General features: G+C 37.8%; 1 protein-coding gene across 3 annotated transcripts in view; it reads right to left on the reverse strand.

Moving 5' to 3' along the window:
- LOC143879209 (hydrolases, acting on ester bond) overlaps window positions 1-23,245 on the reverse strand; it is a 50,778-nt gene that overhangs the window by 7,605 nt on the left and 19,928 nt on the right. For all 3 annotated transcript variants that reach the window (XM_077381449.1, XM_077381451.1, XM_077381448.1), the window contains 8 exons: window positions 18,803-18,948; window positions 17,959-18,138; window positions 17,636-17,746; window positions 14,103-14,222; window positions 13,796-13,952; window positions 12,256-12,419; window positions 12,000-12,086; window positions 7,902-8,230 (listed from right to left, as the gene is read on the reverse strand). In XM_077381449.1, coding sequence (XP_077237564.1) covers window positions 7,902-8,230; window positions 12,000-12,086; window positions 12,256-12,419; window positions 13,796-13,952; window positions 14,103-14,222; window positions 17,636-17,746; window positions 17,959-18,138; window positions 18,803-18,948 — 1,294 coding nt within the window. The remainder of the gene's footprint in view (window positions 1-7,901; window positions 8,231-11,999; window positions 12,087-12,255; window positions 12,420-13,795; window positions 13,953-14,102; window positions 14,223-17,635; window positions 17,747-17,958; window positions 18,139-18,802; window positions 18,949-23,245) is intronic.

Genomic DNA, 23,245 nt, shown 5'->3' on the forward strand with positions numbered 1-23,245 from the left:
AGCAAATCTCGCAACTTGCTAATGCCTTACATGAGAGGGAGAGAGGAAAAATGCCTTCTCAACCCGTTCCTAACCCTAGGAATGTCAATCCAAACCAACAAGGTCAACCGAGTCAGTTGAATGTAATTCAACAGAACCCACAGGAAGAGCCCTCCAACCAGTGTAATGCCGTCTATGCTTTACGGAGTGGCCGAGAGTATCAGAAGGAGAAGGTCAGATCGGAAAGGGAGGGAAAGGTTATGGTCAGATCCGAACCATCTAAGGACTCCAAAGATTCATCTATAGAAGTTAGAGATCAGCCCCCTGTTACAGAATCACTTGAGGAGCCTGACAGTGTCGCAGAGGAGCAGCCAGCTCCACAACCAGAGAGACAGTTTATACCTAAAGCTCCTTATCCTAAGAGGCTTCAAAATAATAAAAAGGTTGCTGCCATGGACAAGATTTTAGATGTTTTTAAGCAAGTGCAAGTGAATATCCCATTATTAGATGCTATTTCCCAAGTCCCTGCTTATGCCAAGGTGCTTAAGGACTTGTGCACTCAAAAGCGCACAACGAACGTACCTAAGAAAGCTTTCTTAGCCGCCAATGTTAGTTCCATCTTATCTCAGCAAATGGTGGCCAAGTATAAGGACCCGGGATGTCCCACAATAGCTTGCACCATTGGCAACACAAAAATTGACCATGCCCTACTTGATTTGGGAGCAAGTGTAAATCTTTTGCCATTCACTGTCTACCAGCAATTAGGACTAGGAGAACTCAAACCAACCACTGTCACTCTTCAGTTGGCAGATAGATCAGTCAAAACTCCTAAAGGGATGGTGGAGGATGTCTTAGTTAAGGTGGGTGAATTTCTGTTTCCTGTGGACTTCATAATTTTAGATACCCAACCTGTTGCACATGTTAAAGATCAAATCCCAATCATTTTAGGTAGGCCATTCCTTGCTACTAGTAATGCATTAATAAATTGTAGAAATGGCCTCATGAAACTCTCATTTGGTAACACATCAGTAGATTTTAATATTTTTAGATTAGGAAAGCATCCTAGTTTGCATGAAGAAGTTAATCTATTGCATTCATTCCCAGATGAGATAGAAACTGAGTTTGATATTGATTTTGCTGCAGATTTTCAAGAATGCTTAGAGCAGTTGGGAGATCCGGGAGGCGACTTCTTCTCTGAGGCTTTCAGCCTACAACACATAATGGAGCCCATGGGACCCCTTTCTAAATCCCTTCCCAAGCCATCCATAGAAGAGCCCCCACAGCTAGATTTGAAGCCTTTGCCTTCAAATCTCAGGTATGCTTTCTTAGGCAATAATGAAACTCTTCCTGTTATTATTTCTTCTGATTTAACTTCTAGTCAAGAGGATGAGTTACTTAATTTGTTAAAGGAAAATAAGGACGCCATAGCTTGGACCGTGGCTGACATCAAAGGAATTAGCCCTTCAATTTGCCAACATCATATACATTTGATTGAGGGTTCCAAACCTTCAAGGGAATCCCAAAGAAGGGCTAATCCTGTGATGAAGGAAGCCATTCAAAAAGAAATTTTAAAGTGTCTTGATAATGGGATTATTTATCCCATTTCAGATAGTCAGTGGGTCAGTCCAGTCCAAGTGGTGCCTAAGAAGTCGGGAGTTACCGTTATACAATCCGCCACCAATGAACTTATACCTGCTCGTATTCAAACGGGGTGGCGGGTTTGTATTGACTACCGAAAGCTTAATGCCGTTACTTGGAAAGACCATTTCCCTTTGCCTTTTATTGATCAGATGTTAGAGAGACTAGCAGGACATGATTACTATTGTTTCTTAGATGGATATTCTGGTTATAATCAAATCCCTATAGCCCCTGAGGACCAAGAAAAGACTACTTTTACATGCCCTTTTGGAACTTTTGCTTACAGACGCATGCCCTTTGGGTTATGCAATGCACCTGCCACGTTCCAAAGGTGTATGATGAGTATCTTCTCGGACATGGTGGAGATATTTCTCGAAGTCTTCATGGATGATTTTTCCATTCATGGCTCCACCTATGATGAGTGCCTTCACCATTTAAAGCTGGTATTGGAAAGAAGTAGAGAAAAGAACTTAGTTCTTAATTGGGAAAAGTGTCACTTTATGGTGAAGGAGGGCATAGTCTTAGGCCATGTAGTTTCAAAAGAGGGTTTAAAGGTAGATAAAGCCAAGGTGGACCTTATTTCCCATCTACCATCACCCAAAAATGTGAAGGACATCCGATCATTTTTGGGCCATGCTGGCTTTTATAGGAGATTCATAAAAGACTTCAGTAAAATAGCTAGGCCTCTGACTAACTTGCTTGCAAAGGATGAAAAATTTGATTTTTCCAATGAGTGCGTAGAGTCTTTTGAGCATTTAAAGAAGGAGCTAACCACGGCTCCTATCATTCAAGCACCAATATGGACTGAGCCCTTTGAAGTCATGTGTGATGCTTCTGACTTTGCCATTGGGGCTGTTTTGGGTCAAAGAATTAATAACTTATCCCATGTTATTCATTATGCTAGTAGGACCCTCAATGATGCGCAACTCAACTATACTACCACTGAAAAAGAATTCCTAGCAGTTGTGTTTGCTCTTGAGAAGTTTCGGTCCTACTTGATTGGCTCACATGTGATTGTTTATACAGATCATTCCGCCATCAAATATCTTGTGGCTAAGAAAGATGCCAAAGCTCGCCTCATTAGGTGGGTTTTGCTTCTTCAAGAATTTGACTTAGAGATTAGGAACAAGAAAGGTACAGAAAATTTGGTTGCAGACCACTTGTCCCGTCTCTCCAATGCAAAGGATGACGAATGTCCCATTAATGAGAGTTTTCCAGATGAGCAATTATTGGCCATTTCTAGTGAGCCTTGGTATGCAGATATAGTAAATTACTTGGTCACGGGTGCGACCCCAGATCATTGGTCCACCCAAGACAAGTATAGGTTTCACTCACAGGTCAAATATTTTTTCTGGGAAGACCCTTATCTATTCAAGACATGTTCGGATCAGATTGTCCGACGTTGTGTTCCAGATCATGAGCACCATTCTATTTTATCTTTTTGCCATGATCAGGCTTGTGGAGGACATTTTGGGCCAACGAAAACCGCAGCCAAAGTTCTTCAGTGTGGTTTCTATTGGCCGACCTTGTTTAGGGATTCATTTGAGTATTGCAAGGCTTGCAACGCCTGTCAGACTTTAGGTCGTGTCACCAAGAGGAATATGATGCCCCTCAACCCCATTTTAGTAGTTGAGATTTTTGATGTGTGGGGTATAGACTTCATGGGTCCTTTTCCCAACTCTTTTGGGAATTTGTTCATCTTATTGGCCGTAGATTACGTTTCAAAATGGATTGAGGCCATAGCTTGTAAAGCCAATGACCACAAGGTTGTGGTCAAATTTCTCAAAGAAAACATTTTTTCCCGCTTTGGTACACCACGTGCTATCATCAGTGATAGGGGTAAACATTTTTGCAATAGACCTTTCGAGGCCCTTATGAAGAAATATGGGATCACCCATAAATTAGCTACCCCTTATCACCCCCAGACTAGTGGCCAAGTGGAAGTGTCCAATAGGCAAATTAAGCAAATTTTAGAGAAGACTGTCAACCCCAATCGCAAGGATTGGTCCCTTAGGCTAGTGGATGCCTTATGGGCTCATAGAACCGCATTTAAGACTGACCTTGGCCAGTCTCCTTATCGCCTTGTGTATGGGAAGGCATGTCATCTTCCTGTTGAATTAGAACACAAAGCCTTTTGGGCAATTAAACATTTGAATTTTGATTTGTCTAAAGCAGGAACTCTTAGAAAACTTCAACTTGTGGAATTAGAGGAATTACGTAATGATGCCTATGAGAATGCAAGAATTTACAAAGCGAAGACAAAGGCTTTTCATGATAAGCATATTTTGAGAAAATCTTTCAAGGAAGGTGAAAAAGTGCTTATCTACAATTCCAGATTGCATATCTTTCCAGGTAAGTTAAGGTCTCGATGGGATGGACCATACATTGTGCATAAAGTTTTCTCCCATGGTGCGGTCGATGTTCTAAATCCAAGAAATGGTGAGATTTTTAAAGTTAATGGACAAAGATTAAAGCCATTTATTGAGTTGTCAAAGCCGGATATGGAAGAGGTCATGGATCTCCATGAACCTTCCTATTTGAATCATGCCTAAACAAATACGGTACGCACCCTCCTTTCTATTTTTAGTCTTCATATTTTTCTTTCTATTTTTAATGCCTTGAGGACAATGCATAAATCAAGTATGGGGGGGTAGCTTTTGGAAACTTTCTTTTCTAATCTTTTCTATAGTTAAAGTTAGAAATTTTCTTTTCCTTTTGCTTTTGGCAATTTTTCGCAAATTAGAAAGAACTTGGTATTCTTAGAAAGAAAGTTGTTTTCCTATTTTAAGAAAGAAAGTTAGTGGATATTTTAATTTTGGAATTTGAAAAATTAGAAATAATACTTTCCTTTCTTAGTTTTGTTTTCTTTTGGAATCTTTCTTTTAAAAGGATTTGAATAAGAAATAGAAATAGAAACTTGCTTTTTATATGGTATGGATAAAAAGGAAAGAAAGGTTGAAAGAAAAGAAAGAATGAATGATTTTTTTTGAAAGTTTGCTTCTTGATTATAGTTTTGATTTGTAGCCTCTTTGACTTGAGCTATTAAGTCTGAAGGGTTTTTATGCCCAGTTCCTTAAAGCCAACTGGCTTGAGAGCAACTGACTGAAAACTCCATACATGGGTCAATTAGAAAGCCTAATAAATCAAAGCATTGCACATAATCAAAGGTAAAGTTTGAACTCATGTGCATCAATGTCTATGACACATGCAAATCAAAGATTAGTCGGACACTGCTTAGTAGCCTGGGTGTCTGGTGCATGCCCTGCATGTCATTCACGCCAAAAGCAGTAGAGGATTACAAAAGTGAGTTCTAATCTTAGAAAGTACGGAAAAAGTGGAAAGTATGGTGGACCATATAAATTTGCAAATTTTTCTATTAAGTTTCAAAATCAAATTTCTTTTATGGTACGATTACATTAGAGGCAAGTTTAAGGGGGAAAAGTATGACAAATTCAAAAGAGGATTCCTTGATTAAAATATTTTTCTAATTTTTTTTTCAACTTGGGATAGGATGCAAAGTTTAAGTATGGGGGTATTCTTGTTCTTCTATTTTGAGCATTGTATCAAAGAAACAGGATTAGAAATTTTTAACTTTATTCTATAGTGAGATTTCGAAAGAAAAGTTTGTTTTTAGAATTTTGTGTGTATATTCACTGCAAACACTCACGAGACAAAACTCGTCCACTAGGGTAACCTAGGGGTTTAAAGGCTTGTTGCACGTGCTAAGTGCAATCGTGATTCCTACGAAAGTGAATTAGGATTTTATTTTGTTCCTATTTTTCTTTATTTTCTTCTTGTTTGCTTGAGGACAAGCAAAGCTCAAGTATGGGGGAATCTGATGAGCACATTTATGTGTGAATTGTAGGTAGAAAATAATTATCTTTTTACTTTTAGAGCAGTGCTATTTGATGTGTTTTCCTTGTTTTTGATATTTCAGGGTTATTTCAGATTTTTCAAGGAAAATTGAGCTAAAACAATGAAATTCCAAGGAAATAGCATCAATGGCCAAGAGCATTCTTTTGAGAAATTATATCCCACTAAATGAAGAGCTAGGATCAGCCCATGAAGTAATTATTTGGAAACAACCTATGTATTGCAAGCACATGCAATGTTTCTATGTATTGCAAGCACATGCAATGTTTCCATGTATTGCAAGCACATGCAATCCTTGTGGGTCGCACATTTCCAAAACAAATAACATCACCCATGAAGAAATTATTTGGAAACAACCCATGTTCCAACACATGCAATGAAAGAGAGATATGTAGAAAGATTCCATCAAGCCACCTTCCCTTTAAAAAAGAAAAAAGAAAAAAAGAGTTGCTACAAGCACGGTGAAGAGGAATGTTAAAATAGAAAGAATGGAGTTATGCTATTGGAGGAGAGAAGATGGTAACTCAATTATCCAAAGCACATGCAAGGAATATTTTTGGACATTTACTAAATTGGAAAAACCTTACCTCACTCTCATATATACTTATTCTTTCTCATTCCCTTCTCACAACCACATAATTCTCTCTCTCTCTCTCTTTCTCTCTATGCTTTTGCTTGTTCTTAATTTCTATTTTTTTTCTTTGTTCTTTCTTGCTCTCTTTTCAAGCTATTTTTCTTCTCTTTTTCTCATTCGATCCAACCGTCGAGGACATCATCCAAGGCAATCCAAGGCGAGAACGAGGATCCAACTGTTGAAGGAGGAGAAAAAGAATAAGTCTTTCTTGTTTTGTTATTTACTTTTATTTGGAATTTGATATATTAGTGACCTATTTTAAATTGAATAAGAGAGTATTTTTTTTGTTTATTTGTTTAATGGCAATTTCTCTCTTTATTTTCTATGTTTCTTTCCCCTTCTCAATGAGTAACTAAATTGTTAATCTTAGGGTTAGATGAAGCCTAAAGGGTACATTAAATTTGTTAGATTGTGTGATCTAACGGTCTAGATTCAATTTTGTGAATATAACTTTAATATACAAGGGGTTGTAAATTCGAATTATAGATCATATATGCCATTGATTATCTCTTGTATATGTGATCGTTGATGAGAATTTATAGAGTCTTGTATAGATATTGAAAATTGTTTGTGTACTTGATCAATTACTAATGGGAAATCTCATCCATTGATTGGATTTTTCATTGATCGGATTGATCATCTATACAAGTCAATCTAATTCAAGATTGTGATCAAAGCGAATCTATATATACAAACTAATAAATTTTATCTAACCTATGGTGGATTCTAACCCTAAGACTTTTTATTTTTTTTAGGCAACATTCTAATAGTTTTGCAACTTTGCACCCCAATAGTTCTTTAAGTTTTTCATTAAATTAAATAATTATTGTGTTAGATTAATGACTAAATTAGTGGTTAAAATTCTCAATCAAATCAGTTCTTTAATTTATTTTATTAAAAATAATTTGTAGTTAAATTGCTTGAATAGGGTTCCCTTAGATTAAAGAAGTTGTTTCTATTAATTTGAAAATTGTTAGACTAGTAAATTGGCTTTAATTTAATCATCTAGATTAGATAATCAGTAGATAATTAGTAGTAATATTTGGATAATTGTTCACTTTGCCTAAGTTAAGAGGTTTAATAGCTCTTTCCTGTGATCGACCCGTAGCTACGATTGACCCGTACGCTTGCGGTTTAATTTTGTGCAAACAAGTATCAAAGAATTTTGCATAATTCCCTTTGAATATGAAAAAGAAATCTTCACATAATTTAAAACATTGAACTTCAAAACACTTCCAGACAACATGATAAACCACTAAGATACTCTAATGTTCAAAAAAAAAAAGAATATCTCATATTTTAAAAGCCAAATGCAGTGACATTTAATGAAAAAAGTCATTTTAACACGAAATAGTTTTTTGAGACGAAGATTTGGGATCAATAAATAAATCAAGGATACTTTGTAATTTTAGAAAATTATGTATCTCCGAAACTCAAATCCTATATGGCTTTTGAAATGACAGGTTCATACATGAATATACATTTGACAGAAATAGTGGAACCAATATTCCAATAAGCGCTGTGCTTAGTCTAGATGATGGCAGTCTATAGTCGGTATCTAGCAATTTATGACAACTCTCAACATTGATGGTGTTTTCTTAGGAAAAAAATATGGACTTTTCCCATAAAACAAGGATATTAAAATAATTGAGATGGCTCAAACCCCAACAGAGGTAAATGTCTGAAGAAATATCTAAGATGTATTTGTAGTGTTCTCCAGCTGATTTATTCATTCAGAATAGAAAATTAAATGAGTAAATAAAGGGATCATGCTCACCGTAATTTGATAAAAACATGTACAGTGGCAGCAACATAGAAGACCAATTGGCAACTCAAGGTCAAAATGATCACGGACCCATTTGCCAATGCATAGCAAATCATGGAGACAATAAAGTAGCTAGCAAATGGAGGAAGAGGATGGGTTGTTAGCAAAGAAAGGGCCAAAGAAACAAAAAGGGGTACTACAGCCAGGAGCAGAAATGACATCGGCATTCTCAAATTGGACTCAACGGCTGTCAGCATTGATGGCAGAGGCAGATCGAGCTCCCAAGAACGTGCTTGTCGCATCAAAGCAAAAAAAATTATTGCTACAGAAAGACCAATTATCTGCAAAACGACAGTTCTACCATGAAACATCGGACAAATAACTCCATGAATATAAAACTTCCAGCATCAAAACAGCAGGAACATGAAATATTTCAGAAATCACAAAATCATTCTGAACACGTGTTTTTCTATGTGCACCTATGTGTATAAGCACATCTATAGATACATGTTTTACATGTAAATGCATATAGAAGCAGAAGCTAGAAATCAAGGGAAAACTGATTTATCTTGACGTAGTAAATAAAAAGGTGGAATTGAATATCATATTTAGGCATGTAGGAATCCAGAACCAGTAGGGATTTAAAAAATGTTTCTTAAGAGATGAGAGAAAATGCTCTGGTTCCAAGTAGATTTATGTATCTAGGAGAAACCTGTCAGATTGGGCATCCTTCTGAGGATAACCTGTCAGAAGGATGACCAATCTCCAAACTTTTGGGCATCTCATGGCTGCTTAGTCATGTGGCATCATGAATCAACTGCATGGGTGTACAAAGTCTCATGCTGAAGGCTTGAAACTCCTGGCGCACTAATGTGCGGGACACATGGGCATTTCGGTAATTTTTTTAATGAAGTGGCATTGATATATAAGCCACATATTAGGGTTACAAGAGGCGAAGTTTTCTTGGTCGAGAAGAAGAGTTAGTAACCCTAAACCGAAATAGAGAAACTCTTCTTCTGTGGATGGAGGCACACTGCTAAACCACGTAAATCTTGTATTCTTGTCTTTTGTGTGATTGTTGCTCCGTTCCCTTTTTTTCCCAAAATGAATTCGCCCAACCACGACGAATCCAATTGCACAAATGCACACCATGCATCTAGTCCAACATTACTCGAGTGCTTTCTCTATAGTAAATGTCAGGTCAACCATTATCCCACTTTTTTCTTCAAATGACAACTTTATTAATGAAGAAAAACAAGATTGATAAAACTTATTCCAAATATTTATATTTATCTCTAGCTACATCAAAAATTACCAAGGAAAACACCCTATATATCTAAGAATGAAAGCATCTGATTTGATTGAACAGAAGAGTTGTATGATGACAATGTTGATTTTCCATATCTTGTTTGGTTGATTACATTCTCCGGCCTTCAAATATCATTCCTGTTGAGGACCCAAGAAAAGAGTGAGCAAAATCATATGTGTTGCTTCTTTGTTAAACACGTATCCTTTTGTTACTTTATCCAAGTGATTCCTTATTCTGTGCACATAAGAGAATTTTAGTCTCCTTTGCTCTTTTGTAATTTTTATTACCATCCAAAAAAGAGAATTTTAGTCAGTTTTAAGCCACCTAAGTTGGATAAACTTCCTTTAAAAAAAACAAAGATAAGACGTATATCAATTTTAGTTTATAGAAGACAAATATCCGGAACCTATGATCTACAGCATTTGAAGAGAATAAAATCTAAGATTCCCAGGCTTTGTGCCAGTCCATAATTAGCGTGGTGGTAAAAGTAAAACTGTTGCATTGCAAGGCCATTTTCCTGGAATCGACCAAAATATACATTGTTAACTGGCTTTATTTATTGTAGCTTACTAAACAAAAGGACAAAAGGAGACAACGGGTGATGGATGAACATTACTCTTACAGACATTGAATCAGAACATATTTGTTCTGATTCAATGTCTGTTTCAACCTACAGACATTGAATCAGAACATATTTGTAGAATGAAAATTGTAGTGCTTCATGTATAAGAAGCTTATTGGAGCATATAATAGAGATAGATTAGAGAAGAATGTGCCAATATTCATCATAGCCTATTTAGTTTCAAATATGAGAGGTCAGAAAAAGTTTCAAAGGTGAGATGTCAATACATTTGAAATTCAAAAACTAAAATTCAAAAATGGATATAATAAATAAACTAAAGTTCAGAAATGGAGATAATAAATAAATAAAAAATAAAATCCATTTAACAAGGCAATTAATCAAAATGATGAAAACTTTATAAACAAATATGCAATTGCTGAATTACCCGCCCATTTTCTTTTGATGAATATAATCCCCACATCCATATTAGTGATATATCCAACATACTAAAGTACAACTCAACTCAACTCAACTAAGCCTTTGTCCCAAACCAGTTGGGGTCGGCTAATGAATCCTTTAGAAAATTTTCATGATGAAGGTGAAAGAATCTACCCGGCTCAAAATGACTAAGTCTAATCCTGGCACTAGTTGGGTTCATCTTCATGGATCATTTTCTTCCATTCTCTCCTACCCAAGGTCATGTTCTCTGTTATGTTCCTAGCTATCAAGTCTTTCCACATTGTTTCTACCCAACTTGTTTTTGGTCTGCCCCCACCTCTTTTTACCCCATCAACTTAGCACGAGTCGCCTCTTCTCACTGGAGCATCCAAAGGCCTGCGTTGGATATGTCCAAACCATCTTCAATGGTGCTATCTCATCTTCTCCTCAATTGGTGCTACCCCCACCTTTTTATGAATGTTTTCATTTTTAATTCTATCTAACCTTGTGTGACCGCACATCCATCTAAACGTTCACATCTCCGCTACACTCATCTTATGCCCCACCTTTTTACGAATGTTTTCATTTTTAATTCTATCTAACCTTGTGTGGCCGCACATCCATCTAAACATTCGCATCTCCGCTACACTCATCTTATGCACATGCTGCTTCTTGGTGGCCCAACATTCTAAGCCGTACAGCATGGCTGGCCTCACAGCTGTCTTATAAAACTTTCCCTTCAACTTGGTAGGGATTTTACGGTCGCACAGAACTCTTGAAGCAAGCTTCCACTTCAACCAACCTGCACTTATTCTATGGTTAACATCCTCTTCAATCTCTCATTCCTTACGTAGAATTGAACCAAGATAGCGAAAGATATCCCTCTTAGGTACCTCCAGTCCAGTCATATTTACTACATCCTCATCCCGCCTCCTTACATTACTAAAGTTGCACTCCATATACTCTTAGTCCTACTCAGTCTAAAACATTGGGATTCCTAAGTAGTTCTCCATAACTCTAACTTAGCATTTACTCCTGCTTTGGTTTCGTCAATTAAAACTATGTCATCTGCAAATAACATACACCACGGCACCTCATCCTGGATACCCTCCGTAAGTTCATCCATAACTAGCGGAAAAAGATAAGGGCTTAGAGCTGATCCTTGATGCAACCCTACTGCAATTGGAAACTCACTAGACATGCCATCCGTGGTTCTTACACTAGTTACTGCTCCATCGTACATATCCTTAATCACATCAACATATTTAGTAGACACTTTTTTCCTTTCAAGGACCCACCACATAACACTCCTGGGAACCCTATCATACGCTTTCTCCAAATCAATGAAAACCATATGAAGGTCCTCTTTATTTTCACATCCAACATACTAAAGTAATAACATAATAATATGAGCATGAGTTTGGTGCAATGGTGAATGATATGCGTGTCCATAGAGAGCATCTTTATTCTCTAGCACTAAAGTCTTGGTGTAGACTCTCAACATGGAAGTCACAAAATAATAGCAGATCAAATCGTAATGAAAAAGTAAAGGCTACTGATATTTGAACTATGATGTTTTAATAATTGCACAAACTTAGATTGTCTTTCCCTCTTTAGTTGGCTTCTTAGAGGTTTTTAGGAACTATAATAGCTGTTTAAATGATACAAGACAAGATGAGTTAGTGCAATTATAAAAGATGGTAGTGCCAATATCAGTATCCAAAGTAAATAGTATAGCCAATATCCACACTAGGATTGGTGTCAAAAAAATATCCACACCAGCATCACTGAAAAACATCACCTGCGTACAATACAAAAGCAAAAATCTGCTTGCAGCAGCCGTGAGAGAGACAACGGCGCCAATTTTATACGAACAATGAGGATCTACCTGCAGAGGGGTGTAAAAATGACGGAATTCACTTATCAAAGAGAAGGAAAACAAAAAGAAAAACAATTTAGGCATTCCCATTTGTTATCATGGAAACCATTGATTATAATTAAGTTTTATAGGTTTGAATGACCGGTAAATTTTGTTGAAGGAAAAAAAGATTGTGTACCATTAACAGAACAGTGGTCTTATCAGACCCTTGAGTTGAACCCCAAGACGCAGGTGACGAATCCACAATAATTGTCTCGGAATACAAATTCGGAACAATACGTAGACCCGATGTGGAATCCCAAGCAAGAGCCACAGGGGGGAAGCAACGCAATTTGCAAAGCCCTGCCGTACTAACAAAGAGCTTACATTAACAAAGATCTAGAACGAACATATTAGAAAAAAATCCAACAACTTTGAGAGATGTGAAACATAATCTTCCTAATGAACAAATGCATGCTTCATGTAAATTCACACAACTTGTTCATAGAACGAAAAATTAACCAACATCATAGCCAAACTTATGTGAAAAAGAAAAGAATGGCATTCAAAAAGGAAAAAAAAGAATGCTACACAAGATAGATGAAAAACTCTCATGGAGACTGGACTACCATCGATTTCGCATTCTCAAATTATTGAAAACCCCAGGTAAAGGGAAAACCCCCCAGCCATATTGAAAACCCATCCGGGCGCTTCCTTCTCTATCTCACCAGAAGATCAACCAAGACCATTAAGTCCTACAATGACATCCATATTCAATAGTAATACCTCAAAATCTCAGTTTCACTTAATATTTCTTTCCAAAGCTAAAATTTCTGAATATTGCGCTGATTTAGATACATGTAAGGTCATCATTGTTTTAATAATGATATTTATAGGGAAATGATAAATTAATGATATTTATAGGGAAATGATAAATGCGCCCCTTTTCATCACTTGGGACACCCAGCTGCATTGCAATCAGGTCACTTCATTCCTTCAAATGTGAAGTACATCAGTCCCTTTGCAGTCATGGATACACTGTAGCTGGGTGTCCCAAATAATGAAAAGGGGTGCATTTATCATTTCCCTATCTATATAGCACACAGGAAAATTTTGTCTTTTCTGAAACCTATGTAACTAGCTTACGAAAGGGACCTTTATGGCGGGCGCTTGTCAGATTGTGTTAATGATGAACTCTGAACACAGTAACCTATTTATGTGATGGGTTCATTCATGTCCTACTAATTTACTCTGTCTTTACTCTCACCTATGGATTTGTATTGGCCTTTAGGAATGAATTGTCGGTATCAATCAGACACTACATAGAAAGATTAGTGGCAGCAATTAATTCTCTGGTTGTTACGTTTTTTTCTTCTTTTTTTTGAATTGTTACCTCCGGTTGTTCCTCTAAGCTATAATTGCTGTCCCTAGTGGCAGCAAATAACCCCAGACCTGAGCTTAAATAATTCCAGGCAAGAGCTTCTCCCCAAACAAGGATTTCAAATTTAACCATTTCAAGGGAATCAAGCAACAGAGGACACTCAGGTCTGAAGATGAGTGGGTTAAACATCCCACTGGATGTATTCATGATTTCCATAACCATTAGAATATCTAGAGATAATAAGTTAATGTGTTGTAAGTCAGAAGACTGTAATCAGAAACCCCTAAATTTAGTCAGGAAATCCTTACCGCTGTGTTTTTTAATAAATGGCAACAATATTATTAATAAGAGTCCTTACCGCTGTTTTCAACATCTCCAGCTTGTTCAACAGGAAGCTCGGAAGTTTTTATTCCACACCCCGCGGTTTTAACTGACAAAGTAACAGGCAAAAGACCTAAGCTTATGGAGAATGAGAGGTTCAAAGCCAAAGGGTGATCCTCCTTCAACAAGATTTCCTACAGAAAATCAAAATGCGTCACAAATCAAAATACATTTATAGTTACTAGGGAAAGAATTGAAACAAGATGAAGTGACCACAAGATAACACATGCTTACAAAATTTTAAAAATCCCAACATAAACTGATGACTTAATAAAACTATTAACCTCTTGAATGTAGCTAGAAGCAAGTAGCAACCTAGGGGAGAACTCTCTCTCTCCTTCCTCTGGATTAAAGAACTGTCCAACTGCCATGGAAGCTGCAGGGGGAGGCCTACCTGAGACACTCTGGCATAAGAAAAGGTTGAGCCACAAATTCATTCCAACTTAAAGTGTATCAAAAGAATCAAACTGATAATTAGCTTAGAGAACTGCAAATTAGTTGAAACAGTTTTCAGCTCAAATGAGCCCCAGGCCAAAAAACAATATTGCTTCCAAGATATCTAAGTGGTTGTTTTACTTGCCATGACATTCATATAAGAGTATTATCAAGATTCCACATGATTCAGGGAGCTAAAATAAGCATTCTCGGTACAAATAGACCTGAGATGAATGGAAGCCAATTATACCAAACTTCAAAAAATATCATAGTACCCTTGGGGTCTTCACTTTTGAGACATGCATAAAAGGAGAAAAGATGGCCTCTAATGCGACATCAGAAATTTCTATGATGGTGAAGACAGCAACCAAGTGAACAAAGACGGTGTAAATTAACGAAGGATCTTAGAATGGGGCACTTAAAACCCGCATAAAAGGAGAAAACTGGAAAAGGAACACCTTTCATACTCAGATGCTATAGCTAGTTATTTGTTGGACCACATCAAGTTATATATATATATACACACACACTAGTAAAAAAACCCCGTGCGATGCACGGGCCGACAAAGAACTGTACGGACCACATCATAAGTTGATCCAAACCGTCCATGTGATGGAACACAACATAAATAGGTTGTGTAACAAAAATCATTTCCATAGGCTGATCCTAGCCCTCCAATCTATAGAGGTTTCCATAATATGTTGTTCCTCTTAAATCGGATGCTTAAGATCACCCTATAGATTTTTTATTAAAAAAGCATAAAGGAGGGGAGTAGGATTGAAATTATGTGGCTTTAATGGGTGCCTTTGTTAAAAAGCATAAAGGAGGGGGTAGGATTGAAAATATGTGGGTTGAATGGGTGCCTTTATTAAAAAAAAGTCAAAAAAAGTGATGTGTAAATCTCATAGAAATTCAAATAATTCTCTTATTTTCTCTTCTACTATATAGATATAGATATATATAATGAGAATAGTGTTCCTGCACAGCTGCTCAGATAGCTTATCTGAGCAGCTGCTTCAAAAACTCATATGGCCCACATTTTTGGGGTGATCTAAAGCATTCATTTGAAAGGCCCTTCCATGGATAGGGTGTGTACCAAAAATCAGCCCTATAGGATCATCCTAACCTAATCAAAGGGCGAGGGGAAAATGTACAGACACTCTTTCTGACCATTTTTTCCCTCCACAAATGGCAGGGTTAGGATGATCCTAAAGGGCTCATTTTTGGTACACACCCTATTCATGGAAGGGCCTTCCAAATGAATGCTTTGGATCACCCAAGAAATGTGGGGCCACATGAGTTTTTGAAGCAGCTGCTGAGAAAAGCTATCTGAGCAGCTGCGGAGGAACACTTTTCTCATATATATATATATATATATATATATATATATATATATATATATATGAGCATGCATTTGCTGCGCTCGAGCACAGAAATAGGGTGGGGCCACATTTTGGGTGGGATCCAAATCATTCATTTGATGGGCCCTTTCATGGGTAGGGTGTCCACCAAAAATCAGCTCCATTGGATCACCTTATGGTGTCCATTTGTGGGGCCAAAAATGGACAGATTTGTGGACAAACAGTATCTGTCCATTTTTTGCCCCACAAATGGACACCCATTGGTGATCCAATGGTGCTGATTTTTGGTAGGCCCCGCATCCATGATGGGGCCTTCCAAATGAATGCTTAGGATCACCCCCCCCAATGGCCCCACGCCCCTATTTCTGTGCTCGAGCGCAGCAACCCTTCTCTCTCTCTCTCTCTCTCTCTCTCTCTCTCTCTCTCTCTCTCTCCATATATATATATATATGAGAGAGAGAAGAGTTCCTACACCCTAATGTAGATAAGTTATCTACACCTTAGGCTTAAAATACATTGGGGGCCACATTGTTTGGGTGATCCAAAGCATTCATTTGATGGGCCCTCACATGGATAGGGTGTGCCCAAAAAATCAGCTCCATAGGATCATCCCAACCCTACAATTTGTGGAGGTAAAAATGGATGTATATAAACCTTCACAAATCTGTCCATTTGATTTTTTGGGCACACCCTATCCATGTGAGAGGCCATCAAATGAATGGTTTGGATCACCTAAACAATGTGGCCCCCAATGTATTTTAAGCATAGGGTGTAGATAACTTATCTACACTAGGGTGTAGGAACTCTTTTCTCTATATATATTATATATTTATATAATACTGCTAAGCATGTTTCTTTCCTTTGTCATTCGCTTTTTCCAAAGGAATAATTTTTTTGCAAAAGTTTTTCCTCTACAAATTCACACATGAGAAAGTTTCAGTAGTAGAAAAGTCAGCTCAAAGGACCGAGGGCATCTTGCTAGCTGTGAACTTAGTTCTTGGACCGGCCTTCAATAAAGGGGCTTCTTTTTACTACATTATGAAGATAAACTCCATTTTCAGTTTTCTTCATTTTGACCGAAACGCCCAGGCTATCAATGTGTTCATGATACCTACACATAAGTCTAACAAATGTATGGTAACACATCTACAAATCGTCATGGGTGACAGGATGAGGGCTTTGAATGGTTTGTAAAGCCCAATGTGCTTTTTCATTCATTTTTCCATGAAAGATTTTCTTTGGAAAACTTTTTTTTAGAAATTTTTTCTTAGTATGAGACCCACCATTTTACACCTAAAGTTTTAATGGGGTGGTAGGTCCCACCATTTTACTCATGTTTTGATTTTTGTGTGTGTGTGTGTGTGCGGGCATTGGGGGAGGGGGGGCATCACTCTGCCCAAACGCCTCCATTAGGGTGGGGCCTACCATTTTAACCCTCATATTTTTTATGGAGTGGGGCACGCCATTTTACACCGCAAGTTTGATATGGTACGGCCCACTATCTCTCCTCAAGCCCTTGCATAGGTGGACCCACCATTTTACCTCATATTTCCATGGGTGGGTCCCACTATCCCCACGCAAGCCCATACATTAGGTGAGCCCTACCATTTTACACCGCATGTTTTGATGGTGTGGGGCACATTATTTTACACCCATGCATAGCATGGGACAAGAATGCTAGTGTGTGTAGGCTACTGATATTGGCACTGCCATATTTTGATAATTGCACAAACTCATCCTGTCCTTTATTATTTAAACAACTGTCAAAGGTTATTACGGTTCCCAAAAAACTCAAGCTGAGTTTGTGTAATTATCAACACATGGCAGTGCCAATATCAGTAGCCTTTATATAGACATATGTATATGAATGTACACACACACACACACACATACTAGTATGCTACAAACCCAGATATAGAACTCTGCAGAAGATAAAATAGAAATAACTCATGTCAAAGAATTTTTATGAATAGAAATAATGCTACCATATAATCATAATGGACAGGAAAGATTAACAATACCGGACGAGGTGCAACAGAAATAGTCAAGAATCGGAAACCATGCATATCGTCGGGACCCAATCGAAGCACAGCAGATGGAGGTGCTTGTTCAGTTTGGCTGCCTGGTTCAATCTGGTAAGCAACATCATCATCAGAATATAAACCACAACAATTTCAGAGACAAATTCTGTCATCATGCTTTGCAACTCCAAAATAATACCAGAGCTTTCACAAATAATTGACTGACAATTTCTACAGACAGATGTACACTAATTAAACTGAAAAATAATACCATTCTAATGCAAATGGAAAATCTGTGGAAATGTCAAGTACAGCACCAGTACCTGCCTTGGAGCAGGCCCTGCTGGAATCTGGACCATCTTTGATGTCACCTCAACTACTCTTCTACTAGCAGGTACCTCTTCCAATGGAACTTTTCCCTTTTCAGGCCAAAGATGAAGTCTAACCCCAGAACATGGAGAAAGGTTTGTAACAAATATAAAGTGGTCTTTGCCATTTGACCCCTGAGCATTAAGGTAAAATGGTAAACTACTGAATACTAAGATACAATAAGAAATGAAGAATAACAAGAATGAATTGAATATCAATTACGTGGTATCCCAAAGCCCAAACGACTTGCATCAGGCTATTTTACTTTTTCTGGGCATTACCTAGATTAACTATGTATATTCGGTACATTACTATTTATCTAAATAGGTTTCTGTAAATTTTACACTGATATGAACAAATATAATGAATGTTTTGATTCTATTATACATGGATGTAAAGGTTTGCCAAACTCTATGGTGATGTTAGATCCGATACAGAGACATCCCACTTCCGCGTCCGACAACGATAAAGATGGCCATGTCCAGGGCACATGACATTACCTGATCTATTTATATAGTAAATTTAGGAACCTCTATGAAGTATGAGCTATTAAACAATGAGCAGTCATCCATTCAAAGATGTATGCCCTTGCAGCGACAACATTTCTCAACTGAAAATATTTCAGCATATCTAAGACTTGATAAAAGATTTGGAAAACAGATTGGCTACGGAATAGAGTTAAAAGCTCACAATATGAGACAACAACAATTGTTTTTGAGTGACCTAAACATGTTGGGAAAGAATATACTCAACATAATATATTGTATTCAGAAAGAATATAATTTCAGCCAAGCTAACCAGTTTTTTTATGTCCAACCACCTCCTCCTCCCATCCATTGCTAAAACAGTGACAGTAGTCCCTGGAATGTACAGATCCTTCTCAAGGACATCATCCGCCCAATTAGCAGATTGTGGACAAGGAAAGAAACTTTGTATTTGAGGTCCTGCATGCAAAAGGATCTTTTAGTGTTCCAGTACACAATGTGATCAATGATCAAGTAGAACACCAAATTCAAAAAAAAAAAGATAACTGGAAGATTAATAACATTAATATAAGCTTTACAATATTTTTAAGATCTTCCTCATGAGATGCCATGGTCCTTCATGTAATCCTAGCTAAATATCCATTTTTTAGGTTCAATTCAAAATATTTAAACTAAGAATACAATTAATTACAAGAGGAATGTCAATAGTAAAAAGATAAAAATACAGTAAAACCATTTGATTAGGTATCCAGCACTTCCAGCAATTTTTCTAAGCGTAGAATTTTCAAACTTATTTCATGGCATAAACCGAGAACTTTATGCGATTGATGTCATGCCCCATGTGCCCACTAGACTACCACAAGTATGTCCTTATTCCTTGGTCTATGGTACTGAGGCCTTCTACCAGTGGAGACTGAGCTTCCCTATCTCCAACAAGCATTTGCAGCAGAGTCAGCAACTGAGTTCATGGCTTATATGAGGCTCGTCTTATCGGGCTTGAGGTCATTTATGAACAACAATTTCAGGCACTTCCAACATCTCAAAGTATACCAGACATGTGCCTATGAAAAGCAAGCAAGTACATTCAAGCTCTCTACAGTAAGGTGACCAGGTCCTTTATCAGACAAAGAAGACATGACCTGGCCTACTAAGGCTTAAGTATGAACCCAACTAGGAAGGCCTCTATGTTAATGTGGATGACTATTCCAATGGTTGTTACCATTTCGCCAGTATTGGAGGTGATCATCCGTGTGACTGCATTAACGAGACGACAAACCTATGTTACTAGTTTATTGATTCGACAGGTTTGGGTTTGCGGCTCGCATCTTTCATATGAACCCACTTTGTTAAGGGTAAACCTCCTTAGTTCACTAGTACAATTTGCTTAGGCAGTTGTTCATTATACCTGGAAAGAACAATCAAAGGACTCAAAAGTGGAAATTGATATATATAAGAAGAGAAATTGGAGAATTATTGTCCATTTAACACGTCAGTGTGCATGATTTTTACCGTTTTTTGCCCTCCCCACATATCTAACATCTATCTCTATGAGAAATTATTTGAGGGTAAAATCGTAATCTACATACGAAAAGTACCGACACATGGTATCTGTCTATGACAATTACGGGAAAAAACTACCAAGAAGAGGTAAAGACATATGACAATGATGAAAGAACTACTTTATATTACTCATGCAGGACACTTGCAAAATATTGACGGATTCCGGGCACCTGAAGAGGAACAACAATTATGGAAACCTCTATCGATTGGAGGGCTAGGATCAACCTATATCGATTGGAGGGCTAGGATCAACCTATGGAAATGATTTTACAGGCACAACCGATTGATGTTGTGTTCCATCACATGGACGGTTTGGAGCAACCTATAACCCTCTATAGATCGGAGGGTTTGGATCAACATATGAAAATTATTTTTGGGGCACAACCTATGTAGGCAGTGGCCCATCTAATGGACGGTTTGAATCATCCTATGGTACGGGCCATACTGTACATTTTAATAAAGTGAGGAGTGTGATCATCAAAATACGGTGAGTAGTGCCATTATAAAATACGGTAGTGAGGACATTAGCACTATATATAATTTGAAACCATCGTTGTTACTTGGATGTTCCCGCGCGGGTCGGGTTCAACCCGAATTTGGGTTGGGTCGGGTTAAGCTTTTTCGCAAATCGGGTTGGGCTGTCGGGCAACCCGACCCAACCCGAAACCCGAATTTGGGTTCCATCACATGGACGGTTTGGATCAACCTATGATGTGGTCCGTACAGTTCTTTGCCGGCCCGAGCATCACACGGGGTTTTTTACTAGTATATATATATATATATATATATATATATATATATATATATATATATATATATAGAGAGAGAGAGAGAGAGAGAGAGAGAGAGAATGGTTCCTGCAAACGTGTGCAGGTAAGCTTACCTGCACATGTTTGCAAAAACAGGGTGGGGGCCCACATTTTTTCGGAGGAACCATTTCCTCATATATATATATATATATATATATATATGGGAAAACGGTAAATGAGGTAGAGTCCCACAAAAACATGAGTCCCACATTTTTTGAGGCGATCCAAAGCATTCATTTAGAAGGACTTTACATAGATAGGGTTTGTACCAAAAATCAGGTCCACAGGATAATCCTAACCCATCCAAAAATAGAGGGGAAAATGGACAGACACTATAGGGGACAAATGTGCACATTTTTGCCCTCCACTTTTGGAGGGGTTAGGATGATCCAATGGACCTGATTTTTTGTACACACCCTATCTATGATTTGGCCTTGCAAATGAATGGTTTGGATCACGACAAAAAATGTGGGACCCATGTGTTTTGGCACCCTACCTCATTTAGCGTAAATGAGCTCTACCTCATTTACAGTATATATATATATATATATATATATATATATGAGAAAAATGATTGTGCGGTCGAGGGCCCCAAACTCATGTGGGCCCACTTTGTTAGGATGATCCAAAGCATTCATTTGAAAAGCCCTTACATAGATGGGGTATGTACAAAAAATCAGCTCCATAGGATCATCCTAACCCATCCATTTGTAGAGGTCAAAATGGACAGACACCGTTTGCCACAAATCTGCCCATTTCCCCTCGACTTTTGGAGGGGTTAGGATGATCCAATGGACCTGATTTTTTGTAAACACCCTATTTATGATGGGGCCTTGCAAATGAATGGTTTTGATCAGCACAAAAAATGTGGGACCCATGTGTTTGGGCCCTCGACCGCACCTAAGCTTAGGTGCGGTCGACCGCACAATCTTATTCCTCTCTCTCTCTCTCTCTCTCTCTCTCTCTCTCTCTCTCTCTATATATATATATATATATATATATATATATATATATGAGGAAAATGATTGTGAGCTTGAAGCTCATATAGCTTATATGAGCTTGAGGGCCAAAACACATGGGTCCCACATTTTTTGTGGTGATCCAAACCATTCATTTGCAAGGCCCCATCATAGATAGAGTGTGTACCAAAAGTCAGCTCCATTGGATCATCCTAACCCCTCGAAAAGCGGAGGGCAAAAATGGGCAGATTTGTGGCAAACGATGTCTATCCATTTTGCCATCCATTTTTGGATGGGTTAGGATGATCCAATGGGGCTGATTTTTTGTACACACCCTATCTATGTAAGGGCCTGTCAAATGAATGCTTTGGATCATCATAACAATGTGGGCCCACATGTATTTGGCCCTCAAGCTCATATAAGCTATATGAGCTTCAAGCTCACAATCATTTTCCTCTATATATATATATATATATATATATATATATATATATATATATATATATATATATATATATGAGGAAAGTGTTGGTGAGCTTAAGCTCACCAAACTTATGGTGTGCTTAAGCGCCCAATCACATGGGGGCCCACTTTGTTAGGATGATCCAAAGCATTCATTTGAAAGGCCCTTACATAGATGGGGTGTGTACCAAAAATCAGCTCCATAGGATCATCCTAACCCATCCATTTGTGGAGGTCAAAATGGACAGACATTGTCTGTCCACAAATCTGCCCATTTTTCTCCTCCACAAATGGAAGGGTTAGGATGATCCTATGGAGCTGATTTTTAGTACACACCCTATCTATGATAGGGCCTTGCAAATGAATGGTTTGGATCACCACAGAAAATGTGGGACCCATTTGATTGGGCGCTTAAGCGCACTATAAGTTTGGTGAGCTTAAGCTCACCAACACTTTCCTCTCTCTCTCTCTCTCTCTCTCTCTATATATATATATATATATATATATATATATATGAGAGAACATTTCCTACACACTTGTGTAGGTAAGTTACCTACACACTACCTTAAAATACAGTGGGGGCCCACATTGTTTGGGTGATCCAAACAATTCATTTGAATGGTCCTCACATAGATAGGGTGTCCACAAAAAATCAGATCCATAGGATCATCCTAACCATTCAAACTATGGAGGCAAAAAATGGACTAATTTGTGAAGGTTTATACACGTCCATTTTACCTCCACAAATCGTAGGGTTGGGATGATCCTATGGATCTGATTTTTTGTGGACACCCTATCTATGTGAGGACCATTCAAATGAATTGTTTGGATCACCCAAACAATGTGGGCCCCCACTGTATTTTAAAGTAGTGTGTAGGTAACTTACCTACACAAGTGTGTAGGAAATGTTCTCTCATATATATATATATATATATATATATATATATATATATATATATATATATA

Source organism: Tasmannia lanceolata, unplaced genomic scaffold (assembly GCF_043159265.1).
Source record: "Tasmannia lanceolata isolate RefF3 unplaced genomic scaffold, GAP_Taslan_0.1 ptg000006l, whole genome shotgun sequence".
In the NCBI taxonomy this organism is placed as follows: Eukaryota; Viridiplantae; Streptophyta; class Magnoliopsida; order Canellales; family Winteraceae; genus Tasmannia; species Tasmannia lanceolata.